This window comes from Bombus affinis, unplaced genomic scaffold, assembly GCF_024516045.1.
Source record: "Bombus affinis isolate iyBomAffi1 unplaced genomic scaffold, iyBomAffi1.2 ctg00000068.1, whole genome shotgun sequence".
NCBI classification, from domain to species: Eukaryota; Metazoa; Arthropoda; class Insecta; order Hymenoptera; family Apidae; genus Bombus; species Bombus affinis.
This window is the reverse complement of record NW_026108822.1, coordinates 812,946-829,144: the sequence shown is the minus strand read 5'-3', so window position 1 is coordinate 829,144 and position 16,199 is coordinate 812,946. Positions and strand designations below refer to the sequence as shown.

Below are 16,199 nucleotides of genomic sequence, written 5' to 3'. Positions count from 1 at the left end.
TGGTTTCGAATTTATTAACTAAGCGTTATACTTCCTCAATGTGGACATTACTTATGTACATGGAATGTACGATTATAGTTAGAAACGTGGCTGAAAATACAGATTTGTTAATGCTATAAGTTACAGTTGCACAATGATGAGTCATAGCAGAAGAGATTACCATAACTTCGAATATAACTTTTATCGTTACAATTCTATGTTAACGTTGTATTTGCATCTGACAGTTTGTTGAATTGCGTAATATCACGAAGATGGCGAACTAAGTTTAACTTGGTTTAAGAATATAAGTTTAACGATAAGTGAAATCTACCAGTTTCTTCTCTTTTTTCTTCTTTTTTTCTTTTTATTTTGCTTATTTCCTTATTTCGTGAGTTTCGTATAATTCTTATCTATCCAGGAATAATTTAAATGTAGAAAACAATTCAACGAAATGAGAAATATACGTTTGTTTCATGTGCGATTAAAAAATTGCATCCGACGAATTTAATATATCAATTAATAAGTATTATATTTGTTTGGAATGTTATTTCTGCAAAATTGTTTAGAATTGTTCTTTGGATATTTAATAATACGTATCTTGTAAGTTAACGAAGATACTCGTGATTTGTTGTTGTTTTTTTTTTTATTCATTAATGTAATGAATAAAACTTTTACATACTGCTCTGTCCGCTAAAATAAATTCAGATATTATGGAGGTTTCAAATACGTAACGACAAGAAGATATTGTGCCTGGAAAATAGTAGTAAATGTTGAATATGTCGATGTTAAAACGTCTTTAATATATTCGGTATAAATATATCGAATTTAATTTATTTTCAAATTACATTATTATTTAATGCTCGCGATTAACAACCATTTCCAATTACATATTTAATGATGCATCTATTATCAGAACTTATTAAAACATCGCATCTCATCGAAGATCACGTTATTCTGTGATTGTTTCGTACTCGCTACGTTTTATGTACGTACACGTAATGAGAATTAAAATTTATCGAAGGAGGAGCTGCGGTCTGCGAATAATTTTTTAACAAAAGCGAAAAAAAGAATCGTGTTAAATCTAACTAACTATCTCTGTCTGTTGTTACAAATATTACGTTAAAATTGTGTACGAGACGAATAAATCGTAGAGAAATAGGGAATCGAAGAGGCAATTATGGCATAGAAATTAACAGGAAAAAATAATCTTATCTGTTAATTTTTATAGGATAGTTTGCTTTTTAATTTTTATCTATAGGCATAAGAGTAACCATTAGAAATACTTATAGAAATTTAATGGAATTTTCTGTTAAAATTACATCTACCTTGATTGAAGGAAATTTTAATTAATTTCATTCTTACAACTCAACGAATCAAAGTAAATGCTTAACATTAGTCATACATTAATTGAATTCGCTAAAATTGATGTACCAAATACATTTCACCATGATGAAAATGTTTTAACGTTTGCATCGATATAATAGCGTTTGTACTGGTGTATTTATCGATGATATGTTTACTTGAAATACGTGAAAACAAAGTATAGCTACAACAGGCTGTTTAAAAACAGAATGTAAATTATTGAACGTACTTTCGTACTGTGACGATAAATCGTGGGGATTGTTAATGAATTATTATGCACTCGGTAATAAAATACGCTTGCAAAATACAACATCTTTTTGCATGGAAGCTTTGATATTAATATTAAATATGCAAACAGGATATACAGCGTGATGAAGGCTATTCATTTTGTTTGCTTATTACTTTATAGAATGTTATAAACGTTAACTTCATATAGTTTAAGAAAATTATCGCGGAATACACGTCACGTTGCACATGGAACATTTGCGGTGACATTTCAAAGACTGATTAACAGAATGTTATTATTGTGCCGTAGAGAAATACGATTAGTGCGCGGAATTTACTCGAAACTATAGTAGAAAAATGGTAATACGGCGTTTATTTAATTAGAATTTCATTTTACGCTTTAATCATTCTTAAGCAACCTTCCTCTTCTATATTTGTAAAAGAGGAAACGAACACCTCGCTTTTTTTCTTCTGGTAACTTCAATCTTGTAATTTTGCTAATAACTTAACGTTATAATAACTAAGATTAATATATTGTATAATAAAAATCCGTAATTCTTTCGAAGATTGACGTTATGTAAGGGTAAAGCTGTAAGTAAACGTTGGTTTATAGATATGAACGTTAACGGTATAGCAAACGTTTATTAAAGTAATAACGCAAATAATAAATGAAATATTTCCTTAAAAATGAAAGCATGTTGATCGAATGCAGTTGATTGTTACGTTTGACAGCCTATAAAATTTTTCTGAGAGTCGTGTTAAATAATGAACGTAAAAAATATTACTTTTTGCATGATTTATCATTAAACATGTTTGTTTAATAGAGCCAGTAAAACAGTCCCGGAAGGATTTGAGTTCTCATCGACCCTTTTTTCCCAGAAATTACGCTCTTGGTGCAACAATTTCAACAATTTTCAGCAGTTGCCAAAATTATTTTAATACAACTTTCAGCTGAAAAATTGTAAGAAATTGTTAGAATTTAATATTAGAAAAAAACGTAATATCGATGTTAAAAGAATTTATAAAGCGACACAGAAAGGACTTATTAATTTCTCGAAAGCAATTGAAAAGAAAAGCATGTTTCTGTTTTTGGGAAGCTTTTAAAGTCAGGTGTTCCATATTAAGTGCAATTAACTTGCAAATATTTATATTTGCGCAGTTCCTTCATTTTGAAATATTCGCAAAATTTGCTGCATATTTCGTGTTCGTTCCATCTTCCGAAATGAAAATAAAAATTTTTATTCAATGTCTGAATATATTTCATTATATTCCATCTTTCTCATGATCGAAAGTTTCTTCTTCTTTTTAATAATTATATCGTAGCAAATACACAAAGATATTCAATTTTGTACGATAAAACAATTTTTACTGTAACATCGTCATTTCACTATTTTATATTTCACTATTTGCAGAAATATTATACTTCAGGTAGTATACATAAAGATGAGACTTTGAAAATATAATTCCAACGAATATCGTCCCAACGAACGTTAATTTAATATTAATAGTTTTCACAACTAACAGTTTAATCCTACGCTCGGTATTTTACCGACGGTAGTTGGTAAGAGAATATTTCTTTTTAAAAAAATTCGTCTCCCTCATGGCTATGTTAAAGAGAATCAATTAATCATTCAACTGCTTCATCATGCTTAATGTGAAAATCGCAGAAAAGTTATAAATACCTGCTATCAATCTTTATACACGTAACAATTGATTTAAATAATTAACTGCATTATATCCAATTATAAATTGCAGAGTACTGATTAATTGCAAAGCGATCATCTGCTATCGCCAAGATATTAAATGAATTAATATCCTCCGTATCGATCAGTAATTTCATTCTCTGTATCTATATGGTGTTTCCTATTAATAAGTTCGCAATTTCACAACTTCCTAAATACGATATTGATATTATATAATCCTACTAGAAACGAAGTACTTTTAATACTTTCCAGATAAATGATTATACACTTTACAAAAGTATCTTTGGTCTGAAAAATCTGCAAATAATCCTTGAATACGTATTCCAGGTAAAATACTCTCGATGTGTATTTTACTCTTCTTTTCTTTTCTTTATTTATTTGTCAAAAAACAAATATATCATTACGTGAAAGTAGCCGATAAGATATTTAGAGCATTTCGAAGTTTTCTCTTGGGAGGTTGTAATTCAGAATCCCAAACATTGTTGCAGTAAATCCACGAACAATATACTTAGGCAGAGCGCTCAAATGAAAGCAATAACACTTGTCCCTTGTAGAACTGGAATCGATTTCTCTGCGGCTATTCACCCCTATAAAACATGCAACTGCGGCAGTCTGTTGTGAAATGGTCGATGGGGAATTTGTGATTTCAATTTACGATCAATCGTCCGTTATACTTCACGTCGCTAATACGATAAATTTGCGAAGATGTGCAGAAACGGAAAATAGAAAGCGATAAGTTTTATTGCAACGATTAAGCTGCAATTTCCTATAAGTATGCGGAACGCCAAAAGTAAGAAATATAAAAGGCAAATGCTTGCAAGAGAAATGCTTTTCGCAAAAACAAGATATAATAATAATAATATACGTATGTTCGTGCAGTTTGCTACTTTCACGAATACGACTGAATAAACCGAAACGGATAGAGATTTATTTCATCCTCTACGTTTCCTAAACGTTTCATGGACTTTTGCATTTTTAAAATTCCCACAAATGCACGAACATCCGCGATCTAATAATCTAACGATGAGTCCGCTATTTCGGAAGATATTTCTATATTTTGGGTAAATCGTTGCTTTGTAATATTCGACATAAGAGATGCTCGTTAACGAACGCGTAACGTCGGATATCCACGTTTACCGCGACTCTTTCAGGAGAAGAACTTTGCAGCTAGGAGAGTTTTAAGGAACTTTTAATTTAGAAGAATTTTAAAGAACGACCGTAACATGTATATTCCGACGCAAATGTCGTTCCTGATAGGAGAATCACACAGTCGAGTTCAGCAATCGAATCGATGTTCAACAGACGCGAGGGCAGAAGCAGACGAAGAATAAAGAGAGAATAAACACGCACTCGTTAAATCAGCGCAACGAGTAAAGTAGATCTAGCCATTATTCCGTTCTGAAAAGGAAGACGAATGGAAGAGGAAAGGAAGGTTCAAAAGAGCATCGTTCGCTTTGATTATTGACACACGCTCACGCTAATAACGGTCATTGAAAGGCGAACGGAGAATGAGAATTATTGAAACTTGGAAATATCGAAAGCTTGAAGCTTCGCTAATTAAGAGAAGTCAACTGTCATAAACGTCGATGAAGATCCTATCGACGAAAAGTTAGGAAATTTAATCTTTTCCCTTTACGTTTGACTCGAACGCGAACAGTTCGATCTGTTTCTCGTTTGAGGAACGACCTAACGAGTATACAGAGTCTTTCGCGTACATTACTCGTCGGAAGTTTCGAGTCATTGCGCGTTTCATCAAATTTTGCAGAATTTAAAGAATCGAAGACTTCGCTTTGATAAATTTTTAATTAAAGAAACGTATAGTCGAGTGCAGGCGATTATTGCTGATAACTGTAACATTTATTTTAGTAACGAAATTGACAGGAGATTTGGCATAGATAATACAGGAAAAGTATTTTAAGCTTTCCATATACGAGGGAGAAAAAGTTTAATTATTTATATCGTAAAGTGGCGTCAGGGAAAACCGGTGTCTTATTTCATGAATCTGAGTCTTCTATCGAGTAAACGTTCCTCTTTAATAAAGTCTATAACGTGTTAGAACGATACAACAATTTTAGTTATTCCGTAGAGTATTACGACAACAGTCTTAGACCATTTGCATGATGATCAGGATCGCATGGTCAAGCAGACAAGTAAGTGTCACAGTGTAAAAGAAAAATAGTATCGGTGCATGACGTAGGGATGATGTACGGTGGTAAAGCGAAAGCTGAAGGACATTCGAATAAAAAGAAATAATAAAAAGAAAATAGTTATCGGTTATACAATGTGAACAAAATTACGTACGTGTTTAGAGCAACGACGTTGCCTACTACAGTTGTACGGTAACGAGCCTTTAGAATTTAAAGCCTGGATATTACTCTCGCGATGCTCGTCGATTATACGATGGACATTTTTCTAATAGTTTACAGTAAAAATATTCCTACGTCCAATAGATTGAATTTCAAGTTGAAAAATAATATTAGAAAAGACTGAAAACTTCACGATTCCTAGGATTACGTGTAACATTGCGTCTGCGGAGCCAGAAAATTGATCCACCGATTGGTCTCAAAGGAAAGTTATTTATAAGTCAAAGAGTATCGTATTGCATCGTTCTTTCTTTATTCGAAGCACTCGGGAACGTTCGCTGTAAACATTTCCATTGTATCGCGATCAACGAAGAATGATTCGTTTCGTAACTATAATCGCATTTTCATCCATAATGGACAAGACGAAACAAAGCGAAAGGAAAGTTGTACGTTCTCAATTACTCCTATACGGAACAAAGATCAGAAGTTATAAGTTATAGTCATAAGGGGCGACTTAATTGAAAATTACTTGACATCACGCGTTGCTCGAGAGCGAAGTTACGCGGATGTTTATATCGTCTGGGAGTCCCAGAGCAGCAGTTAAGGGTTAATATCGAGAGCGCAGCGATGGTAAACGTTATAATAATACAAAGTTCCGATATTCTCTAACTCTAACCATTCTACAAATTTCATCTTTAAACGGTATCGTGATCTGGTCCTGGTTTAACCAATTGGCTGTTTTCCACGAGTATACTCGTCACGAGTTCCGCCTGGGCAGGCGACCTAAACGGACGTGCGAAACAGTGCTCCAGTGAAAGTGCGGCAAGAGAGAAGAGATAGGGACAAAGTTAAAGCCAAAAATAGACAAAAAGTGGAATCATGCAGATTCCACCAATAAAAATAATTAACTCCGGTGAAACATTTTTCATAAATAAAGCTACAGACTCTACATATGTAGAGAAAAATGATGACATTATGGAAACAACACAATCAGACGAAGAGCAAAACATACCAATACACCAGGAAGAAAGCTGGACGGTGGCAACCTCCAGCAAAAAACGGAAGGTAACCCCGCTCGCAAGCGCGAGGAAAATTGATACATATGAAAAAAAACAATGGCTACAAGATATCAAACTGCACAATCCATTCAGCGCACTGCCAGAAGAGGCAGCAACGGACCCAACGGAAAGTCCGACAAACCGTACACCCAAACCACCACCCATATACGTAGACGCAAAAATAATTGACCCCCTCATCGAACTGCTAAACAACATCGCAGGAAAAGACAACTACATCATCAAACAGATAAAAATAGATCAGGTTAAAGTACAAACCAACACCCCAGAAACATTCAGAAAAATTACAAGATCACTAAAGGAAAAAAATGCAGCATATCACACTTTTCAGCTCAAAACAGACAAAAGCTACAAAGCAGTAATCAGGGGACTACACCCAAAAACAAATACTGGAAAAATAAGTGAAGAACTGGCAAAAATCGGACACCAAGTAAGGTCAATAAATAACATAAACAAATACGATACCAAACAACCACTACCGCTATTCCTAGTTGAACTAGAACCTAAAAACAACAATAAGGAAATATACGATATAGAAAAATTACTAAACACAATAGTAAAAGTGGAGCCACCCAGGCATAAAAAAGAAATCCCACAATGCATAAGATGCCAACAATACGGACACACCAAAAATTATTGTAATAGAACCCCGGCATGCGTTAAATGCGCAAAAAATCATCTCACGACACACTGCCCATCCACGGGAAAAATTGAGGAGGTTAAATGCTACAACTGTAACGGAAACCACCCAGCCAGCTATAAAGGATGTGAAGTAAGAAAACAATTACAACGTAAACTGTTCCCGCCCCTACGAAGCAGAACAATCACTAACACACAAGCCCAACAGGACAGCACAAATCCTGAAATAATTCCAAGTACAGAGCAAGCAACAAACACCAAACCTATCAGCACCAACACCATTGGTGGTCTAAGCTATGCTCAAATAACCAGCCAATCAACACATACACACAACCAATACCACAGCAATAATAACAATGACACTGCAGAAATCAAAGAACTACTCAAACAATCCATAAAGAACACCGAAATGCTAACCAGAATGATAAGCGAACAAAATGCAGTATTAAAACAGCAAACTCAACAAATCACAGTCATGCTACAACTAATTACAAACGTGCTAAGCAAAAAATAAAAACGGACACTCTAAAAATAGCAGCCTGGAACTCAAATGGCCTGCAACAACGAGCCCTCGAAATTAAAACATTCATATACAATAACAATATAGACATACTACTTGTCTCAGAAACACACTTCACTACAAAAAGCTACTTGAAAATACCATACTACACCATATATGATACCAAACACCCCTCAGGAAAAGCTCACGGAGGGACAGCAGTGATAGTCAGAAACGATATCAAACATTATCTACACAGCCAAGTTAACAAAGAATATTTACAAGCAACCACTGTCACAGTTCAAACTAGCAGCAACTACTTCCAGTTGTCAGCAGTATATGTGCCTCCGCGACACAAAATAACAACACAAATGTGGGAAGAATACTTCCAGGACCTAGGGGACAAGTACATCGCAGCGGGAGACTACAACTCAAAGCACACGCTTTGGGGGTCAAGAAACATTACACCTCGAGGTAGAACACTGGAAAAATACATAAGAAATAATAACCTCAATATATTATCCACAGGAACACCGACACATTGGCCGACTGACCTGAACAAAAAACCAGATCTTCTGGACTTTGCAGTTACAAGGGGACTAAACACAAATAAACTAAAAATAACACCCAACCTCGAGCTCAGCTCCGATCATACACCCATAATAATTGAATACAGAAACAAACCAATTCACTATAGCAAACCAGAAACACTATGCAACAAAACCACCAAATGGCAAACTTTCAAAGAAATAATAGAAAGCAAAATAAACTGCAACATCCCGTTAAAAACTCCCGAACACATAGAACAGGCAGTAGCAACATTGACAGCAACTATTCAGGAAGCAGCAAGGACAACCACTACTCCCGAACCAACCAGCAGACAAACAATAACAATCCCGCAAGAAATACTCGACAAAATCAAAGAAAAAAGAAAAGCAAAAGCAAAATGGCAAAAATACAGAACCCGAGAAAACAAAAAACACTTAAACAAACTTGCAAAAGAAATAAAAAACAAAATAAAGGAGCACAACGATAACGAATTCGCAAAGTTCATAGGGACACTCTCCACACACGAGAACACCAACTACTCACTATGGAAAGCCACGAAAAAAATAAGGAAGCCAATAATACCCGTCCCGGCAATCAGAAAAGCAGATAACACATGGGCAAGAAGCAACGAAGAACAAGCTGAAGAATTCTCCAACCACCTCTGCAACACATTCACACCACACATTATCAACAACAGCAACCTCAAAAGTCATACGGAGGAGGATCCACAAACCACTACTACCACAGCCGACAAGGAATACACCATACCTAAAACATCGGCACAAGAAATTAGAAACATAATTGATAAAACAAAAAACAACAAAGCGCCAGGAATCGACCTAATCAATGGTAAAATCTTGAAAAACCTTCCGCCAAAAGCAATAAGACTAATTACAATAATATTCAATGCAATTCTAAGAATTCAATACTTCCCCAAACCATGGAAATTAGCACAAATCAAAATGTTACATAAACCAGGCAAAGACCCGCACCAAACTGCATCCTACAGACCAATATCACTGCTCCCAGTATTTTCCAAAATACTGGAAAAGATAATATACGACCGCATAAAACTAATAATAGAGACAAAAAAACTAATACCGGATCACCAATTTGGTTTCAGAAACAAACACTCCACGATAGAGCAAATGCACAGGCTTATAAACGAAATAATAGTAGCACTAGAAAACAAGGAATACTGCACAGCCCTCTTTATAGACATAGAGAAAGCATTCGATAAAATTAACCATGAAAGTCTACTACAAACAATTAGGAAACAATTCCCGGAGCAAATACACCACTTAATAAAATCCTACCTAAGCAGCAGAACCTTCGTAATAAAAATCAAGGACACACATTCTCAAGTTAAAGACATCAAGGCCGGGGTACCACAAGGAAGCGTCCTAGGCCCAATACTATACACATTATACACGGCGAACATACCAACAACTACCAACAGCACAGTATTGACATTCGCGGACGACACAGCTATACTAGCCAGGCATACTAAGCCAGAAACGGCAGTCAAAATACTACAAGAACATATCGTAAAAATAGAAAATTGGCTACAAGAAAAACAATTAAAAGCAAACCCCAATAAATGCAACCATATTACATTCACGCTACGGAAAAAGATACCACCAAACATCCTATTGAACGGTACGCATATAACGCAAACAAAGCATGTCAAATACCTAGGACTCCACTTAGATCAAAAACTTACCTGGAAACTACACATCAAATCAATAGTAGAAAAAATACAGAAAACAAGGAGACAAATGTATTGGCTAACAAGCCGAAAATCCAAACTAAGCACAGAAAATAAAGTAAAAATATATAAAACGATCATAAAACCAATCTGGACGTACGGAATACCACTATGGGGGACGGCAGCAATGAGCCATATAAACAAAATAGAGGTAATACAGGCTAAAATCCTCAGAACAATAGTAAACGGACCTTGGTACGTCAGAAACGAAGATATACGAAGGGACCTGGGAATGCCAACGGTCAAGGAAGAAATCAGCAGATACTCCGAGAAATACAAATCAAGAATAGCAACACACATAAACCGGCTAGCTGCGGAAACATACAAAATCACAAATATGGACAGAAGACTAAAAAGGAAGCACCCAGCAGACCTTATAAAGGACATAACCTAACAAACACGAGGATGGTACCCCGCTGGGGGTAGCCACCAACATGCTAATGTAACCGCTAAAAAATTCCACCAAATGTCCAAATTGGACAAATAGTGAATTTAAATAAATAAATAAAAAAAAAAAAACTCGTCACGAAGAGATGGCAGTATTTTACGTTACGACGAGCCCCGTCAGTACTAAATTGAAAAATAAAACAGTCGTTTCGTAACAACTGAATTCTATATTATAACAGCCACCCGTACTCCGTGTTCGACGAGTATACTCGCCATCGCTTACTGTTCGCGACACACTTTTAGGTACACGCTTTTCAAAGAGGTCGCAACCGCTAACTGCTAAACTTTTTTATTCTGACATTGAAATTTAACAAGAATAAATCAATATCAGCGGCAATTTCAGTTCTATCCTTGGCACGTAAATACAATATAATTTACCTTTAACGAAAATGAATGCAATTATTCGTAATTATTCGCGATACTATTTACTTATATATTTTCCTATGTTGTCTTACGTATCTGTTATTTGTAATAGATGAGATCGAACGAGAAATATTAGAGGATCAGCAGCAGGGTTAATTTATCAGTGTAAAAATATGCGCAAACTTCCACGATCCAGTTATAACACGCGATATAATTCGCTATTTGCTTAGCTCGCTTCGCCAACTGCCAGCCTCGCTATCTATGTCCATGAGGATCTATTAAGATTATCATTTTAATTACACGTTGGTCGATCGAACGGCCAACGAGAAACGCGGCCGACAATTTTGATTAAATAGCCGCTAGCGTTACCGAGAACACGGCTCGTGTAAAACAATTTCGTCAGACAATTTTAGTTATCGGATTTGTTCGGCGAGACGCGCAAACAAACCGGCTTTCACCTCGTCAAAGGCTACGTTTCACGCGAAACTCGCGCCAGTTACAGCGTTAACTTCCTTTGTAGTATTCATGGTGAAATCGCCAATTCATTTCCACCGTCTAACGAGAAAGACGAAACGGACGTATTCTCGGTGAACGCTTCCCTTTCGCGTCTCTGCCGTTCTTCGAATCGCTCTGCTTCAACGCGGTACAACCAGCCAGCTCTCTCGTTCGACAGCTGACAAATTGCCTGCGTAACTTGTCTGCCGCGACCGCGAGGACTATGTTTTAAGTCGAATGATCGTCAGATGTTACGAACAATTGGAAATTATCTTCATTTCCCATATCGCTGGCCGATGCTCACGATCTGTTCAGTTTGGAAAACATGGAACAGCTCGCTGGACGATTAGTTTGAATTTTACGGAATCGTGTTTGAGGTGGAATATGCCGAGATCGTAGAATCGTTGATGTTCGACTGCTCCCACGAATACTCTGGTGTCTGTACGTTTTATCAGTCGAACCTAACATTTCTCAGTGACGGATAAGTTTCTGTTCTGTCGCGCAACACATCTGCACGCCATCCCGCGCGGCTTGCCAACCAACGGTCTATCTGCCGTCCTTCTAACACTCCAGAGGCCCAAGGACCCACTATAAAGTTGCAATTCTAGCTGCATTGTTCGCACACATGGTCTAAGCACATCTGTTTGCCAGAAAAGACTTTCTAATTCCAGAAGAGTTTTCGGCCGGTTTTTAGAAAGGTCCTTGGGTTTATTATGTGCTCTTAAGAATTACGAAGAAAGCGGAGATATACCTAACGAAAAATCTGAGTTTCCCTGTAAACAATGTCGCCTAGGACCCAAGTTGGTAGGAGGTTTCTTCCTCCTCTCTTCCTTCCTAACATTGGTCCCAACCAATCGACATCGCGGATTGTTGCCCTCACTTTACTAACTAAAAATGTAAGCAACGAATCCGCGTTCTTCGTTCAAAGGGCACACCCATACCAAGCTTTCCTCCGTATTCACATTAGAATAAGCTTCAGAGTTTTCCATCGTCTCTCACGGTGACTAGAGTTCCTGCATTCCCTATAACTCTCACCGTTTCTATATCTCTCAGAATTTCCTACCACAGTCAAAGATCTAACTTCTAACATTAAGTCTCATACCGTGTTACTTTCATATCTATATTATTGCAGCGTGATAAGTTATTAAGTGTTTATATCTATTCAATCGTGTATACTAAGTGTTGGAAATATATATTTTAACTCTGTGAGCCACAGTGTTATCATACCTGAATCACCCCTATTATCTTAATCGAAATACGGGGATCGAACTATTCGTGGTGTCGATCATTCTAATCGTAACGGGAATTTACGACTCCCGTTGACGCGTATTCTAACGACCGCGTCTCCCCGCGATAGCTCGAAAAAACAGTTTCTTTTTAAAAAATCTACACATTCTTTTCTCTGTTCGAATAGAATAGAATAGAATTCCGATAAATAAGAATTTGGTATGAAACTAACAACGTTCCAGTCGTACAGAAAGAAAATACAATTTAATTAAAAACGTGGGAGGTGGTGTAAGAATCGGCGATAGAATTCATCAAGAGTACGTGACGTTGGAAAAGCTACAGTCACAGATGTTAGAAAATGGAAACGTGATATTGAGAATTATGTAAAGCACGTGGATTGCTCGAATGATGGGGTAACTGTGGGGAAACCTTAAATACACTGATGTAATGGGATGGTTTCGTTGTGATAAAGACGATAATAACGACGATTTTATACAAATGGAAACAGCCAGCTAAAACGATAATGGAGAGGCACTTTCCCATGCCGAAGCACCCACGCCACTCGAAAAAGGGGCTTCGATCGTATAAAATTCACCGCGCAAAAGCTCCCAGGTACAGAGAAAATGTAATTTTACGCAGTTATTTCTACCGAAAGAATCATGTGACGTGGTGCTTAAAAAGATATGGAATGTATAAATATTCAAAAAATCAATTTTATAAAATTAAATCTATCGATCCATTAATAGGATTAAAAGAAAGGAATACATCCGAAATGTACACAAAATTGAAGGAAAGGAAGATTTGTATAAAAATTGTAATAATACGATGCAGCAATTTCACGATACCATTTAATTAAAGTGGGTGTATATATTTTTGAGAGCATCCTCTGTATATCAGAAATATATTACGAAATAGAAATATGTTATTACTGGTTTTCCGATGAGAATCCGAAGTGTATCAAAAATTTAATCGGCGTAGATATTTATAGATATTTATTACAGTTGCAATTTCACAGATACAAATATCTTGCGAGTTCTCTCATCGTCGTAATTTGTATCTCCTTTATATACATCGTCTGTCTGAATATTCTTTCTAATATTCTAATTAGACTGTAGATTTTGATGCAAATTCATATTTTTGAGGATATGATTGAAAAGAAAAAAAAAAGAGAAGTAAAGAGTCTTTTGTATATTTTATATTTTCTTTCGTATCACGTGCATTTTGTACAATTTTATTGAAATTGGATTACAAGAGCCAAGCAAATCGAACATCAAACGGACTACGCGTCGTGTGTTACTTTATAGGAAAATCACGACAATGTCTGTAACATTCGTAGTATTTTACGATCCTATCTACGATAGCAATTAAAAGTTCATCAAACAGATGATTACATCACGTACGAGCCATTTGAAAGTCAAATTGTTCCATTTTCCGAAAATTTATTCTTTCTAACTCTTTAAGAGTATTACTTATTAACATACTAAATAATACTTGACTGTTCGAATAGTTTGATGATTTTTGGAAAGTACGTGTCCCTGATAAATATAACTTCTATGCACACTTCCAAATCCGTTTGAAATTTCACCGATACGATCAAGTTAGGCGTGTCTCGCTACAGTGCTGCAATGATCATTTCGAAATGCTTCGTATATCATATACGCAAAAAGTTTCCAGCAACGTTGAAACAGCTTCGCGAGCCACGTGTAATTTATTTATAAAAGATTTTTGCAACTGTCGAGACATCTTGGTATCTGTTAATAATCGTTGAGATATCATTGCAATCAAGTAATTGCACTGTATCATACGTGATAACGAAGTTACTCGATTATTCGAATGGTATGTACTGGGATTAGTTTCGATGGATGTTTGAATGATGACGGAATATTTGGCCAGCATAAGCACTGATCCCTTCCATATCGATCGCGTTTATCGATATTTGATAAAGAGGTCGTTTGCAAATTACATTTACCGTCTACTGTTGCTCACGAAATTATTCCAACTCTGATACGTGCTTCTTTATAAATATATCGCGTGTGTACGTGTATGTTACATATTATATTACATATCGCATATTACATATTATATTGTATTTTAAGTAACAAGATATTTAGTGCGAGTGTATATTTCGCAGAGATTCCAAAAGTGATTAAACAGTCAATTATCCATCACATCGATGCATCTCAATGTTCAATGGGACAGTATTTAGCGTCTATAACATGTTGAAGATAGCTCTTTATGGTGTATCTCGTGGAGGAAATTAATTTGACGAAATTAATTAAACAGTCAATTATCTGTTGTACCGATACGTCTCGATATTCAATGGAATAATTTTTGATATTTATTGTACGCTCAAAATACCTATCTATACTATGTACTATTTTTCCCCCCAAATATTCGCCACAACTATTTTCTGCCTTTTACATTTGCACTTTCAGGATGATTTCAAATTCTACCAATGTGATCGGGATAGTCGTGTTTCGTTACAAAACGAACAAAATCCCGAAAAGTCTCGTGTAACGGGCTATAGGAGGCGTTGGTGCGTTCTTTAAAACAGAATAACTTTTCAAAAATTGAGTCAAACAATTTGTTTCTTTCCTTTTTTCTTTTTTTTTTTTACGAGTTAGAAGAATTGGGAAGATTAACAATAGGTGACGTGTAAAGAAATGTTGAAAGAAGTACAATTAGTCGGAATAGCGAAGAAGAAAGTAAAGGTAGCTTTTTACAACTTTTCTAGCTGGACCTGTAACGAAGATTTAAATAACACATTTCGAAGATTTCCTCTAACTCGTCGAGCAAAATTCAAATGGTTCGGTCCACAGTTGCAGACGAGTTATTTCGTTCGAATGAACGTACGAAACGAAAGATGTTTTTACGACGAGTGTCGGACTATTTTAGCTTTCGAGGCATTGTAAGTTGAATTTTAGTTGCGGTGTCGACAAATCATTGATTCAGTGACAGTGAATTTTCTTTTTTCTGGGTGTGATGCGAATGCGCAGAAACTTTGACGTCAAACGTTCCCGCTGAACGAACAGGACCTTCCGGCTGCCATGGATATTGATTTTCCTTGGGCTTCAAGGTTTCTGGAGCAGCTGTACCCATCCAGCGCAGACTCCGGCTATTCTCAATATGGCTGCCTATTGTACCCAAATCCGCTCGTTTTGCGTCGCAACGCGCTCGCTGCCATACACCAGCATGCGATCAATGCGCCAATGACATCAGCCGATCGCAATTTAAACAGCCGAATTTATTTTCGAATGTGACGCGCTAGACGTTATCAACATGGCCGATACATGTACCCTGTCACGTACTTCCTGATCGTCGCGTCTATCTCCATGGTCGTAAGCATCAATGGTAAGCCTCGCATTTCACTCGCTTTATCGGGCTGCTTAAACCTTCGCCTCTTTAATTCGACGCGTTTCTCACACGTTTCGCCACGAATCAAATTACATTTTTCTGAAATTAAAAATTCGCCGATACGCGTTGTCCATCTTCGGTATTTGCGAGAGAAGAAAACGATTCTTGCGCCTTATTCGTCACGCCGATTTTCACGTCGATACGATCGGA

At 36.3% G+C, this 16,199-nt stretch overlaps 1 protein-coding gene across 2 annotated transcripts in view; it reads left to right on the top strand.

The window, feature by feature from the left end:
• Positions 1-15,176: 15,176 nt before the first annotated feature.
• The window catches only part of LOC126926975 (uncharacterized), a 120,144-nt gene continuing 119,121 nt past the window's right edge, over positions 15,177-16,199 (top strand). The window contains exon 1 of one of the 2 annotated variants that reach the window (XR_007715045.1): positions 15,177-15,986. Coding sequence is in view for 1 of the 2 variants with exons in the window: in XM_050743279.1 (XP_050599236.1) it covers positions 15,926-15,986 (61 nt within the window). In the remaining variant the exon portion in view is untranslated. The remainder of the gene's footprint in view (positions 15,987-16,199) is intronic. The other variant, XM_050743279.1, reaches the window with a different exon arrangement.